Genomic DNA, 16974 nt, shown 5'->3' with positions numbered 1-16974 from the left:
TAGAGCTAAATAATATAAAACTGTCTAATTAGCTCAGACCAATCACTTTGAACCTCTAGGCCACCACTCATGATCTTTACTAGTAAGAGGTCATATAGATTTAAGACGGAATACATCCCACACAGGCAGTTTAATTGGAACAGTACCACATATAACTGGTTGTACATAGTTATTGGTTGTAAACAGAACTATACTAAGTGCACAAGTACCTGAGTTTGTCGCTTTGAGATTAAAAAATATAGGACAGAACCGGACAGCTACAACAGCTTTGCTTGCGCAGGGAATCTGTATAGCAGGCCTGCATATCAAGGTCAAATAATAAAGCAACATACATAACTAACATATTTTGGTAACTTGATTCATTAGCTTAACATGAATAATTGAACATAATGATTCATTCTAGATACTAAATGATTAAACACATGCTTTGGGTTTGTATAATATCTAAGCTGAAAGACATACCGAGAAAGATCTTTTCTAGAAAATATGTAAGCTGCATTAACAGATTCAGACGCAGTACCGATTTTGTAAGAACCTGAAATGGGCAAAGACGTGAAGTTTTCAATTAGACGCAAACCATGTAATAAAAGCTAAGCAAGAATTTATCTATAAAGGAAGAAAACAACATATATGGTTCCCTCAGATCCTCAAGACCTCCTATTTGCTCACCACGATACTCAACAACCTGCAGACAAGCACATGAAAAATGTACATATAGTCCATCAGGGTTCATTTTACACTACAGTGACCATCTTAAAAATTCACATAATATTAAAACATCATTTTACAACATTAAATAGGATTGCCAAAATATGACTGTAGCAGACAAAGTTATGCCAAAATATGAATGTACATTTTGAAGTTTAACTGTTCATTCAAACCAACATGTAATAGGATTGCCAAAATATGAGACATTGCTCTAAGTTCTTGAAACCATATCACATATATCACTGTAGCAGACAAAGTTATTCCATTTGAGTATCCAACATTTAACATCAAAATCACTTTCTGAAATTTCAGTAATAGTTAGAATATGAGGATACAATGGTGCAAACATATCAGTTCATTCCTTCCTACTTTCTCAGCAAATTTAAACAAATGTTGAAAAGGCACTGATTCTATTAGAACTCCCAACATTATTTCTAAGTCAATGGCGATGCAAGTTACAGAATATCATTTATATCAGAACAAGATGAAACTTTCGGTAAGTTACAGAATATTAAGCAAACATAGTCACAAACTCTAATAATCGATACTGACAAATAAATAACCCATAATGTAGCAATGCTTCCTGTCAATTTTGATGTCAATTTCATTTTTGTACATCAGGAATTCCTGTCAATTTTGATGTTTCCTCTTAAGTGGGAAATATGAAATGAGAATCTAATCAAACTATATTTTTGTGAATTCATCCGTTGTTTTTTGTGAACTCATCTAATCAAACTAATATTAATTAGTACTAGAGACGTAGTTAATTAAAGCCTAAAACAGAACCAAATTATACTCTGATGAATTCATCTGTTGATTTTAATCTCATCTTAAATACTTGTGTTGCATGCACAAACACAAGTCAATGAAGCCATGCCCCAAACTTAATGGAAACTGTCTATTACATACTAATCAAAAGATTATCACAGTCTCCATACATTTAGTATCCTTTCTTAAATCAAAATATTATCACAGTCTCTAAATTACATGCATGCAGTTCATGTGTTTCAGGAGCTAATTAAACAGAGACTGAGCAGAGCATATATTGGAGACAGTTAATTAGAGCCTAAAATTGAAGATAAACCATCAAATATTAGAGTTCAAGCTTACCACTTATTGACCAAATTATTAAAAGTCTTCTATTGCTAGTTCTCTGTTTAGCCAAAATCTACACATAAAATGGCAGTTAAACATGAATTTCGAGTAAATAACATAACTCAAAGCTTCCCTTAATCAGAGCTGTTGTGGTCAAACAACTTCGCCCGAACAGACAAAACAAACATTTAACTGTCCTGCAACTTATCTTCAGTTCATTGCTCTGCCTAGAAGAAGAAGCAGTTGATAGAATAGAATCATAAGGTGTGTAAAAAAAATTAAACTTAGATACAAGGTAACTTATCTACAATTATAGTTTGGCTAAATAATTAATTAGGCCAATAAATGTAGAATAATTGGTCCGATATAATGATAACCACTGCCTTCAAAACTATACATAACGAAAACTGAAAGCTATGTTTTCGCAAACACATAACAATGATAGAATAACCAAATCAGAACAAGGATTTAACCATACATAATACTTGGTTGAAGTAGGAGTCACCTCGTCATGAATACCACCTGCATTGAAAGAAACTCAAAATCAAAGAGAAAAGGAAAACGAATGCAGAAAACAAAACCCTAATAATATCTATACATAATACTTGGTTGAAGTAGGAGTCACGTCGTCACGAACACCACCTGCATTGAAGAGAAAACAAAACCCTAAACTCAAAATCAAAGAGAAAAGGAAAACGAATGCAGAAAACAAAACCCTAATAATATCTATACATAATACTTGGTTGAAGTAGGAGTCACGTCGTCACGAACACCACCTGCATTGAAGAGAAAACAAAACCCTAAACTCAAAATCAAAGAGAAAAGGAAAATGGTCCATTCAAACCAAAATCGACCACCTATTCTTTGACTTCTAGGGCAAAACAGAAAGACACGAAAACCTAACCTTAAAACGCAATGAGATTTCCAGGTATTGAATCCTTCTCTTTCGAATGCAGTCTCTTTCAAATTTGCAGTGTTTATCGTTGAGATTTCCAGGTACTCTGTGGAATTTTTTCCAGGGCAGCGAGAGCTTCGAACGAGAGAGAGTGAAAGAGGGATTTCTGAAAGTCAGGGATTTTGTAATATTAGATTTATTATAAATTTTATAAATGACCTATGAGAGCGCTTTTACCATGAAAGCGCTTTCATAGATGTGAGACTGAGACCTATAAGAGCGCTTTTACCTTAAAAGCGCTTTCATAAGTCTGAAACCCATGAGACCTATAAGAGCGCTTTTACCTCAAAAGCGCTTTCATAAGTGTGAAACCCATGAGACCTATAAGAGCGCTTTTACCTTAAAAGCGCTTTCATAAGTGTGTGAGACTGAGACCTATAAGAGCGCTTTTACCTTAAAAGCGCTTTCATAAGTGTGAAACCCATGAGACTTATAAGAGCGCTTTTACCTTAAAAGCGCTTTCATAAGTGTGAAACTCATAGATGTGAGACTGAGACCTATAAGAGCGCTTTTACCTTAAAAGCGCTTTCATAAGTGGAGACCTATAAGAGCGCTTTTACCTTAAAAGCGCTTTCTTTACATAGGCGAATTTTTTTTCAAGCTATTACAGCGCTTTTTTTAAAAAGCGCTTTCTTTTTGGTGCTGCCAAAAACACTTTTTGGTGTAGTTGTAATCACCTCTGCCCTGATCAATATACTCATTACTCTTTAGATTGCCAAAAATAAGATTTGATTTGATAACAAGGTTACTCATCAATTGCTTCAAATGTCAAAATTTCTAGAAAACATACTGCTAAGGCCTCATCTCATGCACAACGACATAGCCAAATATTTCTTGGTTTCATCTTATGCATAATAACATAGTTGAAGATTCATTGTTAGATAAGCTTGGTATCACAAGGCCTAAACTATCTTATCAAGACATTTTGGTTTGATCCCCTTTTATATATATATAAAAGAAATTGCATATAAAACATTTTTACTACGTTTTTTTTTTGTGTGAAGGGTGGTGTATGTGTTTTCTTGTTAAGGTTTAGATCAAGTAATAGTAATAGTTTTAGAAACCAATAGAAGAGGAATGCACATGGTATATACGTGCTACACGTGCAATGATCCCAACAAGGCATCTCTACTCTGAGTTTTTCTTTTTCTTTTCATTTTTTAATATATGAAAAGCTGCTTCTAGTTTTCCTTCCCACAAAGGGAATTCGGACATAAGCAACCAAATTCATCACAATTTTTTTACTAAAAATAAATTGTATTAGAGAAGAACACAACACAACACAAGCATAATTGAATATCAATTGAAGTCCTCTCTCCAATAATAAGGAAGGATGTTAATCAGACTTCACCAGGAAGCTGCCATTTCACATGGCTTCCATCTGTATTACTACATGGACAGATATATATCATCAGATGTGATCTAAGCAAAAAAAAATTAAAAATATTGGTGTGATTTTTCTTAGTCTACACCATGTGTGCATGTGACTATTTTAAAGGGAGAAAAGGGAACAATGAAGTTTATTTTATATCATATGACAAGTGGTAGTTGGTGGGATCAGACCATGATTGATCAAGTTCATCACTATTCTCATTTTCTCTTATAGTTTTATTCTCCATTATCATTAACATATAATTAAATACTATTAATATATTACTTGCTTCTTCGTCTAAAAAAACTTATTTTTGTGAGGTGTCTTATTTTCAAGTTTCTTTCACCTCGTAACATGGAAAGATTCCCTTATTAAAATCACTTTGAATAATTAATATATTTATGAGGCTTAAACCATCAAGTGGATCATAGATGATGCTTCTTGTCTTTACTTTAATCTATTGGGAGCACTATTCCCTCAAGTCATAGTTTGACGCATTCACATATATCATATCGTCTTGATCATAGGATTTTAAATTGTGTATTTGTGAACCGAATGTATGAATGTGTCAAAAATGCATGATTTCAAAATCTTTGTCATACTTAGAAGTTACCCTTTAATCAGATGCAACTTTTTTGTGTCTCAGAGGGAATTTGAATTTCTACTTTTCCACTCATATGGTAATATACTAATAAACATAAAGTGGATGAACAAAATAAAATCAAATATATTAGAAAAGATGCTTTAAACTATGTTTCTTGTCTGAAAACAGGATCATAATAAAGTTCAAATGAAGTTAAAAAGTTCCCTTAATAACATAGCACTGTAATTGTATGGTAACTATACATTTTTTTAAACTTTTTCTTTTTCCACAGCTGCTTAAATCTTAATTGTAAATCACTCAATTACTGTATACTTGTGAACATGTTAGTTCTAGCTTTCAAGTGAAAATGGAATTCTTTAATTTTATATGCTCTAATTCCTTACAATCATTTAAGCATGAATGTAGTTACCGTAAAATGGAATTCAACATAAACAAATAGGAGATAAATTTTTTAATCACTCTTAAGAAAAAACAAGGATAAGTTATACTATGAAACACAACACAGACACTCCCAATACAATACTCACACTGACATCGATACAATGATATCGATAATAATTTAAAAAATTAATAAAATAAAGGTGATTACAAGTATTGGTATAGGTGTTAGTGTTCAACACAGGCGGAAACACTTTATTTTTTCAGAAATGTCGGTATTACGAGCAATAAAACTATATCAAGAAAATTAGAAACTAAACCAACAACATCGAAAGTCATACATATTCTCTCCCATGTTTTATGTCGGATAAACTACAAATAACTCCAAATGTTCACCTGTCTTTGATCTATTACTTCATAAACCTCTCAAGCTACCTATTAAATTTGACTCAAACTTATCATATAGGTGTAAATCATGGAAAACTGAGCCTTAAACAAAATGCAGATGAAAACACAGTTTTTCATTTTCTTCTGTTACATTGTCTTTTTTTGTTTCTCTTACAGTTTTTCTGCTGCTTTGAATAATGAAGTATTGGCTTTGCTTTCGATAAAATCTGGTCTTGTTGATCCTTTAAACGCTCTTGAGGATTGGAAGTTGGATTCACCTCATTGTAACTGGACCGGAATAAAATGCAACTCGGCCGGAACCGTGGAGATTCTCGATCTCTCCCGCAAGAATCTCAGTGGTGTAGTGTCCAATGACATACAAAGACTTCAATCTCTTACTTCTCTTAACTTATGTTGCAATGCATTTTCATCAAAATTACCAAAATCTATATCCAACCTTACCACATTGAACATTCTTGATGTAAGTCAGAATTTCTTCATTGGTGAATTTCCATTAGGACTTGGAAAGGCGTCGAGATTAACAGCGTTAAATGGTTCGAGCAATGAATTCTCAGGTACAATTCCTTTGGACATTGGAAATGCAACTTTGTTAGAAATGCTTGATCTCAGAGGCAGTTTCTTTGAAGGCTCAATTCCGAAAACATTTGGAAACTTGCATAAGTTGAAGTTTCTTGGTTTATCTGGGAATAATCTCACCGGAAAAATTCCTGGCGAGCTTGGAAAACTTTCATCATTGGAATATATGATTCTTGGATATAACGAATTCGAAGGCGAGATTCCATTAGAATTTGGAAATCTCGCTAGTCTTGAGTATCTTGATTTAGCAGTTTCCAATCTTGGTGGTGAGATTCCATATGAATTGGGAAATCTCAAGCTATTGGATACACTTTTCTTATACAACAACAATTTTGAAGGAAGAATTCCATCACAAATTGGTAACATGACTTCTCTGCAGTTTTTGGATCTTTCTGATAACATTTTGACAGGAAAAATTCCAGATGAAATAGGTCTGCTGAAGAATTTGAAGCTTTTGAACTTCATGGGAAACCAGTTATCTGGTTTTGTTCCTTTTGGCATTGGTAATTTGCCTCAACTGGAAGTTCTTGAGCTATGGAACAATTCATTATCAGGTCCATTGCCTAGTAACCTCGGCAAGAATTCACAGTTGCAATGGTTGGATGTATCGTCCAATTCACTATCCGGAGAGATTCCGGAAACTCTTTGCAGCCAAGGAAATCTCACAAAGCTGATACTTTTCAACAATGCTTTCTCTGGTTCAATTCCATCAAGCTTATCAAAATGTTCTTCGCTTGTTCGTGTTCGAATCCACAACAATTTTCTGTCTGGATCCGTTCCTGTTGGTCTTGGCAAGCTTGAGAAGCTTCAAAGGTTAGAATTAGCTAACAATAGTCTCACTAGTGAAATTCCAGATGATATTCCTTCTTCAACATCTCTTTCTTTCATTGATCTCTCAAGAAACAAACTCCATTCTTCTCTACCTTCCACTATTCTCTCCATTCCAAATCTTCAAGTTTTTATGGTCTCCAACAACAACTTAGAAGGTAAAATACCAAACCAATTTCAGGACTCTCCTTCACTTACTGTTCTTGATCTCTCGTCGAATCATTTATCCGGCGCCATTCCAGAAAGCATAGGTTCATGTCAAAAACTAGTAAATTTGAACCTGCAAAACAACCTTTTGATAGGTGAAATCCCAAAAGAACTAGCGAACATGCCTACAATGGCAATGCTTGATCTCTCCAACAACTCGTTGACCGGTCATATACCTGAAAACTTTGGTTTATCACCAGCTTTAGAAGCATTTAATGTTTCATACAACAAGCTTGAAGGTTCTGTGCCAGAAAATGGTATGCTAAGAACTATAAACCCGAACAATCTCGTCGGTAATGCTGGCCTATGTGGCGGAATTCTCCCTTCATGTGACCAAAACTCGGCATACTCCTCAAGGTATGGAAGTTCACATGCAAAACATGTTATCACAGGATGGATCATTGGAATATCATCAATTCTAGCCATTGGAATTACAATTTTGCTAGCAAGATCTTTATATGTAAGGTGGTACACTGGTGGATTTTGCTTCAAAGAGAGATTTTATAAAGGTAACAAAGGGTGGCCATGGAGATTAATCGCATTTCAGAGACTTGGTTTTACAAGTACCGAAATTCTAGCTTGCATCAAGGAAACAAATGTAATCGGAATGGGAGCTACCGGCATTGTTTACAAAGCCGAGGTACCGCAATCCAATACAATCGTAGCAGTGAAAAAGTTGTGGAGATCAGGAAATGATGTTGAAGTAGGAAGAGGAAGTGATGAACTTGTTGGGGAGGTGAACCTCTTAGGGAGACTAAGACACAGGAACATTGTTAGACTGTTAGGATTTCTTCACAATGACACTGATTTGATGATAGTTTATGAATTTATGCATAATGGAAACCTAGGAGATGCCTTGCATGGTAAGCAAGCTGTTAGACAGCTTGTTGATTGGGTTTCAAGATATAACATAGCTCTGGGAGTTGCTCAAGGACTTGCTTATCTTCATCACGACTGTTACCCGCCGGTTATCCATCGCGACATTAAGTCAAATAATATACTGCTTGATGCAAATCTTGAAGCACGGATAGCAGATTTCGGGTTAGCCAAGATGATGATCCGGAAGAACGAAACTGTCTCCATGGTTGCTGGATCCTATGGCTACATTGCTCCTGGTGAGTTACTAGTATCCAATTCTTATTTTATCAGTGATTAAAGCTACATTTTTCTTGCCTACAGCTTTAGATCAAAAAGGATAGACTAGTTAACCGAGTTTAACGAGTATGCACTGATATCGTAGAAATGTTTACACAGATGTCTATTCTTTCATGTATTTTTTTTATACGTTATAACATTTTAAATGATTTGTGAATATGCAGAATATGGATATGCATTGAAGGTGGATGAAAAGATTGATGTATACAGTTACGGAGTAGTTTTGTTGGAGCTTGTGACCGGAAAGAGGCCATTAGATGCGGAATTCGGAGAGAGTGTAGACATTGTAGAGTGGATTAGAAGGAAGATCAGAGAGAAGAAATCTCTAGAAGAAGCATTAGATCCAAGTGTAGGAAACTGCAGACATGTTATAGAAGAAATGCTTTTAGTTTTAAGAATAGCAGTTGTTTGCACTGCTAAGCTTCCTAAAGACAGACCAAGCATGAGGGATGTGATAATGATGCTTGGAGAAGCAAAGCCTAGAAGAAAGATTAGTGGAAAAAATGAAACATCTTTAGCAGATAACATGAATAACAAGGAGATGTCAGTTTTTAGTACATCACCAGTTAGTGGTCTTCTCTAGGAACCAGATTGTAATTTTGTAATCAGTGAAGCAATGTTTGTGTTAATGGTAATGATTAATTCATGCTAATAAATTTTCTTTGTATCTTGATTTTGGAAAAGATGAACAAATAGAATTCTTCATCTAAGTTCCCATGAAGAAAAGTTGTATTTATGTCAAGTTTAGTAAACAAAGAACAATTATTTGAGGCTGCAATAGATATGAAAAGTATAATGGTGGTCATTTAACATCTTGAGTGAATGTTTCATAGTATGCTAATCGCTTTGTATAATTGAAATTGAAACTTTTGGGAGTTAAGCGAACTTTGTTTCTTTCAATTCAACCATAAGAAAGAAATTTAATTTAAAAATCTATTTGCAGGCAATAGGTTTTTTAATGGGAGGTAGATTAGTTAAATCTTTAGTATTGTTCTCACATAGAATCAAAGAGTGGCCGGAGAATATAGATCGGTGGTAATCACAGTGATCTCCACTTCTGATGTGATAGATGAGAGACCAATTTTATTAGGTTAACACTCGAACGCTCAAAGTCAACATAATTATGAATAATAATCAAGTTAGTATGATTGTGAATAATAATGTTTAGAAGGAAAGAAAGATGGATAGAATTCAAATACATGTGAAATGGCACGACTTCTTATATTAATAGGAGGATTGATCTCTAAGGGATAAAATCTAACCTAAAAGTGTTTATCTACTCATACTTATAAAATTACAATACCAATTGATAAGAATAAGATTGCATAAGAATTTCTTGAAGATCTGGCATCCAATGGCTTTGAATGCGCTCTAAAACTCAATTTCGGTGTTGTAAATCATCTTCTCCGATCTCCAATCGCAGAACCCCTAAAGTCCAAATTCTTCCATTTTTTTATAGCCATCAAATCGTACCAGAACTCGTCATTAATTGTCCAGAAAAATGGCTCATCACGCATGCAATAGATTGCATCGCGCACGATGTTGCGTTGACTGCTCTTCCACGCGCGATACCACATTTCTTATTTTTTTCGCGTGTGTGATGCATCGCATAATTATTCCCTTGGCTTGCTCGCTTTTACTCTTTTCTCAGCCAAATTTCTCTAAGTCCTCAATACTTCACACTTATTTTTTCTCTGTTATTTGACCATTATTCATCAAATTTGATCATCTTCGACTTGCTTTTCTGTGTTTCTTCAACAAAAAACATGCAATGACCGAGTGTCATCACACTCATTGATCGAACTTTAAAGGAGCTAGATCTTGTGGCATTGGAACAGATGGAAAGGTTACTATGACTGGACCGTCTACCACTTGTCGCATTACGCGAAAAACCGGCGGGAAAACAAGAACAACAGAGCCGTCACCGTGCGTTATTTATCCCTAAAGAGGGAAAGGAAATGCTCAGAGTAAACCTGGAAAAGACATGGTCTCGCGACCAAAGAGAATGGGATCGGGAGTCGGTTATGCGAAGGGAAGGTATTAGCACCCCTACGCATCCGTCGTACTCGACGGGATCCACGCACAATAGGAAGGGAAATGGTTGCTAAAAACACTGCTCAAACACACACTACCGGACAACACGGGTGGGGTTAGAAGAAGAGGGCTCGATAGGACATCGCATCCTATGCCTACGTATCTCGTCGGGAACGAGAATCAGAGCTACCGTAGTTCGGCTCACGCACGCCAAACAACACAAAACAATCAAACACACAAGGGTGGCAAACATGGAGCCCGACTACCACTCAATGGAATTACGTCAGCATCCGAACCAAAACACACACAAACGGGCAAACGTGGAGCCCGACAGCCAATCACTGGACTTAAGTCGGCATCCGAACCAAAACACACACAAAGAGGCAAACATGGAGCCCGACTACCACTCAATGGAATTACGTCAGCATCCGAACCAAAACACACACAAACGGGCAAACGTGGAGCCCGACAGCCAATCACTGGACTTAAGTCGGCATCCAAACCAAACAAACACAAGACAAAGACACAGGTGCCCGGAGAGATCTGCTCATCTCCTGCCTACGTACCTCATCTGGTATGAGGATCAGGGCGACGTAGTTCCCCTACGCAGGGACACAGGACTAGCCTAACCAGATAACAAAGGGAGACACAACTAGGGAGACTACGACTCGAGCCTAGCTGTTATCATGCAAAATCATCCCTAAGTTAAGGTTTCTAGCTAACTGGCACAGGGAGCCCGTCTATCCTATTCACAAGTAATAGCACACAATCAATTACAAACAGCACACACTATATGCACACAAGTGAGGCTCAAACAAGGGGTAAGGCTGCAAAGGCAAGCCAACTGTACAGGGCGAGTTTTGCTCTTAACCTTGCCATTGAGGGGCTAAGGTGAAGCAGATGAGAGGTGAGTGAAGATAAGACTTCACAGCTCTTATCCCTGGTCAGGGAGAGCTTCAGACAAAAGAGCATGGGTCCAAAATGAGGGAACCCTTCTATACTCAAAGACTCTGACTCGCTTGTGCAACCGCACAGGATCTTGGGTTTGTGCCCCAATGCATCAACACACAGCAGTGTGAGCAAAGGGATGACTCAACAAGAATAGTGGGGGATAGATTGCATATCCCTAGCTTCCACCCATTGCCTCATAGAGGTCTTTACCTGCTTGGGCACAAAAATAAACAACCACAAACATTGCCTCTTAAGGAGGACTTCAGACATTTGCCCGGCCTGGTAACAGGCTCGGTCTCCCAGACTACATGAAGTCAAGAGGACCTACCTCAATTGGTTTACACAACCAAGCAGCAGCAAGCAAGTTCTTAAAAGAACTATAAGCAACTATGGTACCTGAAATCAATCTAGCATGATCAGTATACAGACAAACAACAGTAAACAGCAAAAGTCAATAGTTAAGTTGTACTATCAGACATAATCACAATGCACGAAGGTGCAAGCCATAAGCTCATACTCAAAGGTCAACCCTACAAAACAAATTCAAATTAGTCATACACAAACAAACAGTCAATTCCCATTGGATAAGCATCATCAAACCTAAGCACATGTGCTTCTAACCTGAAACAAAACTCAAACGTGAGAGCACGGACCACTAGGACAAGGCCTAGGGTCAAAGAGGAACAAAATCCAAAACGGAAGCTGATACTCCATACGAAACTCATTTAATCAAGAGATGACATGTCCTAAAATTAAGGGAGCATGCAAGATCGAATTATTTCTAAGCCTAGGGGTAGAATGGTCATTTCACAGTTAGGGAGTAATATTGAATTAAAATTCTACTCTAGGTGAGTTCTATTTACAGTCAATTAAAATCTAAACTATTCTAATTATTCTAAAGTCCAATTTTAACCTATTTTTAATATTCCTAATAAAAATCTAGAATTCTAAAATTAAACTAATCTCTATTAATTCTAATATCTAAAAAATCTATTATACTAATCAACATATTATGCTAAATCAACAAATTATAATTCTAATTTCTAACAGTAATTAAAATTCTGGAATTAATTTCTAATAAGATTTCTAATCATTCTAAAATTTCTAATACTAAGCTAATTAACCTAAATGTAAGTATTAACCATCCCAAATGCCAGGGGGTGTAATGGCTATTCAGGAGGTGCAAGGTGAGGTTAGGCAAGAATGATGGGCCCAGGGCGAATTGACGGAGGGGAGGTGTGAATTGGGGTCAGAAATCCACTTAGGAAGAAAACCCATTTCTCCGAACACCAAATCCGGATCCAACGTGAACATTGAAGGTTCAGTCCAAAGCTTGCTGAAGAAATTCGCTGAAAGCTTCAAACGCGATTCTTCCAAAAGCGCTTCCTAGAAGCGCTTCTCTCCTCTCACCGGCGTTGACATTAACGCCTCTAAATCCTTCCATTCACACGAACTCCGGTAAAACTCTCTCGGAGCTAAACAAATCTCGAAACGTAAAAACCGAATCCTAATACGCGAGCTCAGGAATTAAACGGTGATGGAGAAAAGTCACATACCGTAATGGTTTTCGCAACGTTCACCGACGAGAAGCGGATCGAGAGCTTTCGGATCTACTTCCCCCTTCTTCTTCTACTTCAATCTTCTTCGCCGTTCTCTGGTGCTTTGAATCGCGGAGTTCACGTATCTTGAATCGTAATCGTGGAAGGCGCGGTTCGATCGTTGGATTCGAGAGGATTCACTGAGGCAAGGGACACCACGGATTGGGAACGGAATCAAAGTCCAGCAAGAACAACCAATGAACTCGCCGGCAAAGATGACCGACGCAACGACGATGTTAGTGGAAGCTCGTCTCAGGTATTTTCTTGGTGCTCTCTCTCTTTCTTCGCCTTATCTTCCTTCCGTAGTCGCGATTGTGTGATTATTCGTTTTGTGAGTTCCTGCAGAATCGGCTTAACCGAGAGCGAGGAGGGAGAGCGTACTCGTGGCGCAATGGAAATCATGATCGAAGCCGCGGTTTCACTGTCTCTTGTATTCACCTACTTCGGTTGCAAGTTCTTGGATGAGGTTTATGAATGATGCTTAGAAACTCCTTCTGTTACCAATTCTTCATCCTCTTCTGAGATTTTGAAATCTCATTGTTCTTGTGTAAATTACTGTGGAAGGTTGAATAACGGTTTTGGAAGTTTGCTGCGGATTGTTGGAATGTGGTGAAGGATTGAGGTTAAAGAAATGGCAGAGGATTGAAGGTTGGTGCGGTGTGGTGGTTGATTGATGATGGTTGAAATTGAAGAAGATTATGTTTTTGGAATTTGGAGTTTGGTGAAGGTTTTGATGAAGAAGCTGGGTGGTGAATGAGAGTGGAGGTGGAGAAGAATGGTGAGTAAAGTTGAATTATGGGAAAGGTGATGGAAGAAAACTTGAATTGAAGATGGAGGATGGTTCTTATAGGAGAGTAAGGTTAGAGAGATGGTTGGTTATGACAGTTGGAAGTAGTTAGGTTCAGTTATGACGGTTGGAAATTGTTATGAGAGTTGAATGGGGTTGGACGAAGGTTAGGTTAAAGAGAAGATTGAAGAGGTGAAGAAGAGAGTGAGGTTATCGAGAGGTTGAAATCCTGCGGATTGAGTGTTGCGGAGCAAGAATTCTTGGTCGCAGTATGAAATACCAATCGAGTTACAGCAAGAACTCAGATTTCATAATGAAGAAGACCTGGTGCAGAATAATGAATGGTGAAGCAGATCATGAATCCAAGTGCAGAATGAATTAAGGTAATCTAGAATGAGGAAGGAGAAATCCCCCAGGTTGAAAAAGACGATGAAGAGCCAGGTTGAAAATGCAGAGTGAAGACGGAGAAATTGCAGAATGAGAATTTTCAGCATCCAGCCCCTTGGTTAGAATAATCTGAGTTAGTTATAAGTTAGTTATAGATTCAATTATGTTTCAGGAACTGTTTGACTTTTATCTTCATCTTGCAAGTCAGATGTATTTGATTCAGCCGAGCTTTCTAACTCCGCTTGTAGCCATTCCATTAGAAGATAAGGAGAAGGATCATCATGTACACGTGGAGCATGCTCTCTTAGGAGAGGGTGATCATCTGGGAGAACATAACCTGTGCGCTCGGTTTTGAGACGGCTAGCTTCTTTCACTTTTGGTAAAGGGGTGTTTGCAGCACAGGGATGTAATGTAACTAAAGCCGTTGATGTATTCATGCCTTGGTCAAATCCATCGAAAAAAATATCAAGGGTCTTTGGCAAGCATGATGATCCATGACTACTTAGGTTGAATGTCAGCATATCTTCCATGTCTTCATCATCTTGGTTATTATAACTATAGTAAATCTCTTCATCATGCTTTGTTTCAAAATCAACCAACTCTGTTCTTTGAGGTTCCGGTGATGCAGGCATCTCAATTATAGGCTCACATTCTTTAATCTCATTCGGAACAAACGTCAGTGCAGAGTTGCTTAGCATATCAGAGTACGGATTGGATGGCAAGTTTATTTGGCATCGGCACAAATATCACTTGCTTCAAAGTTTTCTGCCAAGTTGCAGAGTAAAGCTCCGTCTTCAGTAAATTCTGCTTTGAGGTAGCACGGCTGCGTTGCTTTTGTGGCAGCTTTTACATTACCTTGGCGTGAAGCTTGGCTTGTACACCAGTTGCCCATGCGCTTCATTTGCCGCTTATGCTTTGACGCTGGCTTCACTTGGAGTGTGTAGCTTGATGAAGCTTGCTGTTTGCATTGTACTGCTGTATCATTTCATTTGCTTTTTTTTTTGTATTATTATTATTATTATTATTGTTATTTATTTTTATGAACAAACTACATGCATATGGTTTTGGATCATGTTATGGACTTATTTGGAAAATGGTTTAATTGATTTTGGAATTGGATATGGTTTAAAAATGGATAAATGGATCAATGGACTTGGATTAAAATGCGGATATGGATTATTTAAATGGGCTAAATGGATTATGGATTATGATTTGGATAATGAAATTCTTAAATGGGTTAGTGGTTAATCGGATAATGATGGATAAAATTGGATTAAAATGGGATCTAATGGTTTTGTGATATGGACAAGGATGGTATATGGATGTTTGGTTAGACGGTTGACTTTTATGGGCCTCAGCCGACTTGGTTACGCACTGTGGACTCCTGAACCCCCAACTTTGGCCAACTTGCTACAACATGAGCCTTAATTCACACGAGCTTTCTAGAACGACCATAGGACCTTTTCCAACATGAAAATCCCATGCTCTCTTGCGTAGATGACTTCTTCTGATCAGTCTCGCATGATAAAATGCAATATGCCATGCAATGCTAAGGCAATGTTAATGTGATGTTAATGACCTAAAAAATGAAATGAATATGTAAATGGGAGGGTGCAAATTTGAGGTGCTACAGCTGCCCCTATTCAATCAGATGTGAACCCGAACGGATGAGAGCAACGGCTGTCAGACTTTCAGGGTAAACAGGGATTGAATACCAAGAACCGTAGAAATTTGCACACTGCTGGGAATTTTTTTTTCTTTTCTATTTCTGCTTCAGGGTGCAACCACATCCAGACATCGACACACGATGAATGGGATCAGAAATCTCAACTAGATGCCAACGGACAACCAGGAAAAACTCGACGTTTACCAAGACCAACGGAGAGGTAAATCCACATGGGGACAGGTACAACTAGACGTCATAGGACGAATAGGAAAAACTCAACGTTTACCAAGACCAACGGAGAGGTAACCAATCATTAATGAATGACTGGAAGGATAGTGATATAACCATACGTCAGCGGACGAAATGGGAAAAACTCCACGTTTACCAAGACCAACGGAGAGGTAACCAATCATTAATGAATGACTGGAAGGATAGTGATACAACCATACGTCAGCGGACGAAATGGGAAAAACTCAACGTTTACCAAGACCAACGGAGAGGTAACCAGACATCATAGGATGAATGGGAAGACTCGACCAGACGTCATAGGACGAAAGGGAGAAGCTCGACGTTTATCGACACCAACGGAGAAGGAGGAAACTCAACCAGACGTCATAGGACGAAAGGGAGACTCAACATTTATCGACACCAACGGAGAAGGAGAAAACTCAGCCAGACGTCATAGGACGAAAGGGAGACTCAACGTTTATCGACACCAACGGAGAAGGAGAAAACTCAACCAGACGTCATAGGACGAAAGGGAGACTCAACGTTTATCGACACCAACGGAGAAGGAGAAAACTCAACCAGACGTCATAGGACGAAAGGGAGACCACAACCGGACACCAAATAGGACGTCTACTGGGGATTCTGGCTGGGAAATCAACCAGACATTAATGAATGAACTGGGAATAGGGTATACAATCAGACGTTCATGGACGAATGAGAAAAACTCGACGTTTATCGAAACCAACGGGGAGGTAAATCCACTTGGGGAAAGGTACAACTAGACGTCATAGGACGAATAGGAAAAACTCGACGTTTATCCACACCAACGGAGAGGAGTAATCAACTGAGGGGAATCATCTGGTATTACCAAATGATCTGTGGGGAATAAGCAACCATACGTCATCGTACATATAGGAAAAACTCGACGTTTATCGACACCAACGGAGAGGAGGAAACTCTTCTAGGGAGAGTGAGAACACAACCAAATTATCAGCGGATAATTGGGAAAAACTCGACGTTTATCGACACCAACGGAG

At 37.9% G+C, this 16974-nt stretch overlaps 2 protein-coding genes and 1 long non-coding RNA gene across 3 annotated transcripts; 1 reads left to right on the top strand and 2 right to left on the bottom strand.

The window, feature by feature from the left end:
* Positions 1–206: 206 nt before the first annotated feature.
* On the bottom strand, positions 207–2769 carry LOC127125978 (uncharacterized). The gene is made up of 3 exons (XR_007804855.1): positions 2708–2769; positions 463–685; positions 207–298 (listed from the first exon to the last, which is right to left on the bottom strand). It is a non-coding gene; the product is annotated as an uncharacterized LOC127125978 (long non-coding RNA).
* A 2778-nt stretch (positions 2770–5547) lies between these two features.
* Positions 5548–8963, top strand: LOC127125976 (MDIS1-interacting receptor like kinase 1). Its single transcript, XM_051054837.1, has 2 exons — positions 5548–8246; positions 8451–8963. Exons 1-2 carry the CDS (start codon positions 5612–5614, stop codon positions 8867–8869), a joined length of 3054 nt encoding a protein of 1017 aa, XP_050910794.1. The 5' UTR covers positions 5548–5611; the 3' UTR covers positions 8870–8963.
* A 4648-nt stretch (positions 8964–13611) lies between these two features.
* Positions 13612–15182, bottom strand: LOC127125975 (DNA glycosylase/AP lyase ROS1). The gene has a single exon (XM_051054836.1). The coding sequence runs from the start codon at positions 14739–14741 to the stop codon at positions 14205–14207; it is 537 nt and encodes a 178-aa protein (XP_050910793.1). The 5' UTR covers positions 14742–15182; the 3' UTR covers positions 13612–14204.
* Positions 15183–16974: the final 1792 nt, after the last annotated feature.

This window comes from Lathyrus oleraceus, chromosome 3, assembly GCF_024323335.1.
Source record: "Lathyrus oleraceus cultivar Zhongwan6 chromosome 3, CAAS_Psat_ZW6_1.0, whole genome shotgun sequence".
NCBI lineage: Eukaryota > Viridiplantae > Streptophyta > Magnoliopsida > Fabales > Fabaceae > Lathyrus > Lathyrus oleraceus.
Note: the sequence above shows the minus strand (reverse complement) of the source record. Positions and strands in the feature narration are given on the sequence as shown.

Excerpts from the sequence above, each read along its gene's own strand:
- LOC127125976 (XM_051054837.1), top strand. The coding sequence starts at position 5,612 with ATGCAGATGAAAACACAGTTTTTCATTTTCTTCTGTTACATTGTCTTT. Across the intron at positions 8,247-8,450 it reads CTATGGCTACATTGCTCCTG|AATATGGATATGCATTGAAG; the intron begins GTGAGTTACTAG and ends GTGAATATGCAG.
- LOC127125975 (XM_051054836.1), bottom strand. The coding sequence starts at position 14,741 with ATGCTAAGCAACTCTGCACTGACGTTTGTTCCGAATGAGATTAAAGAA.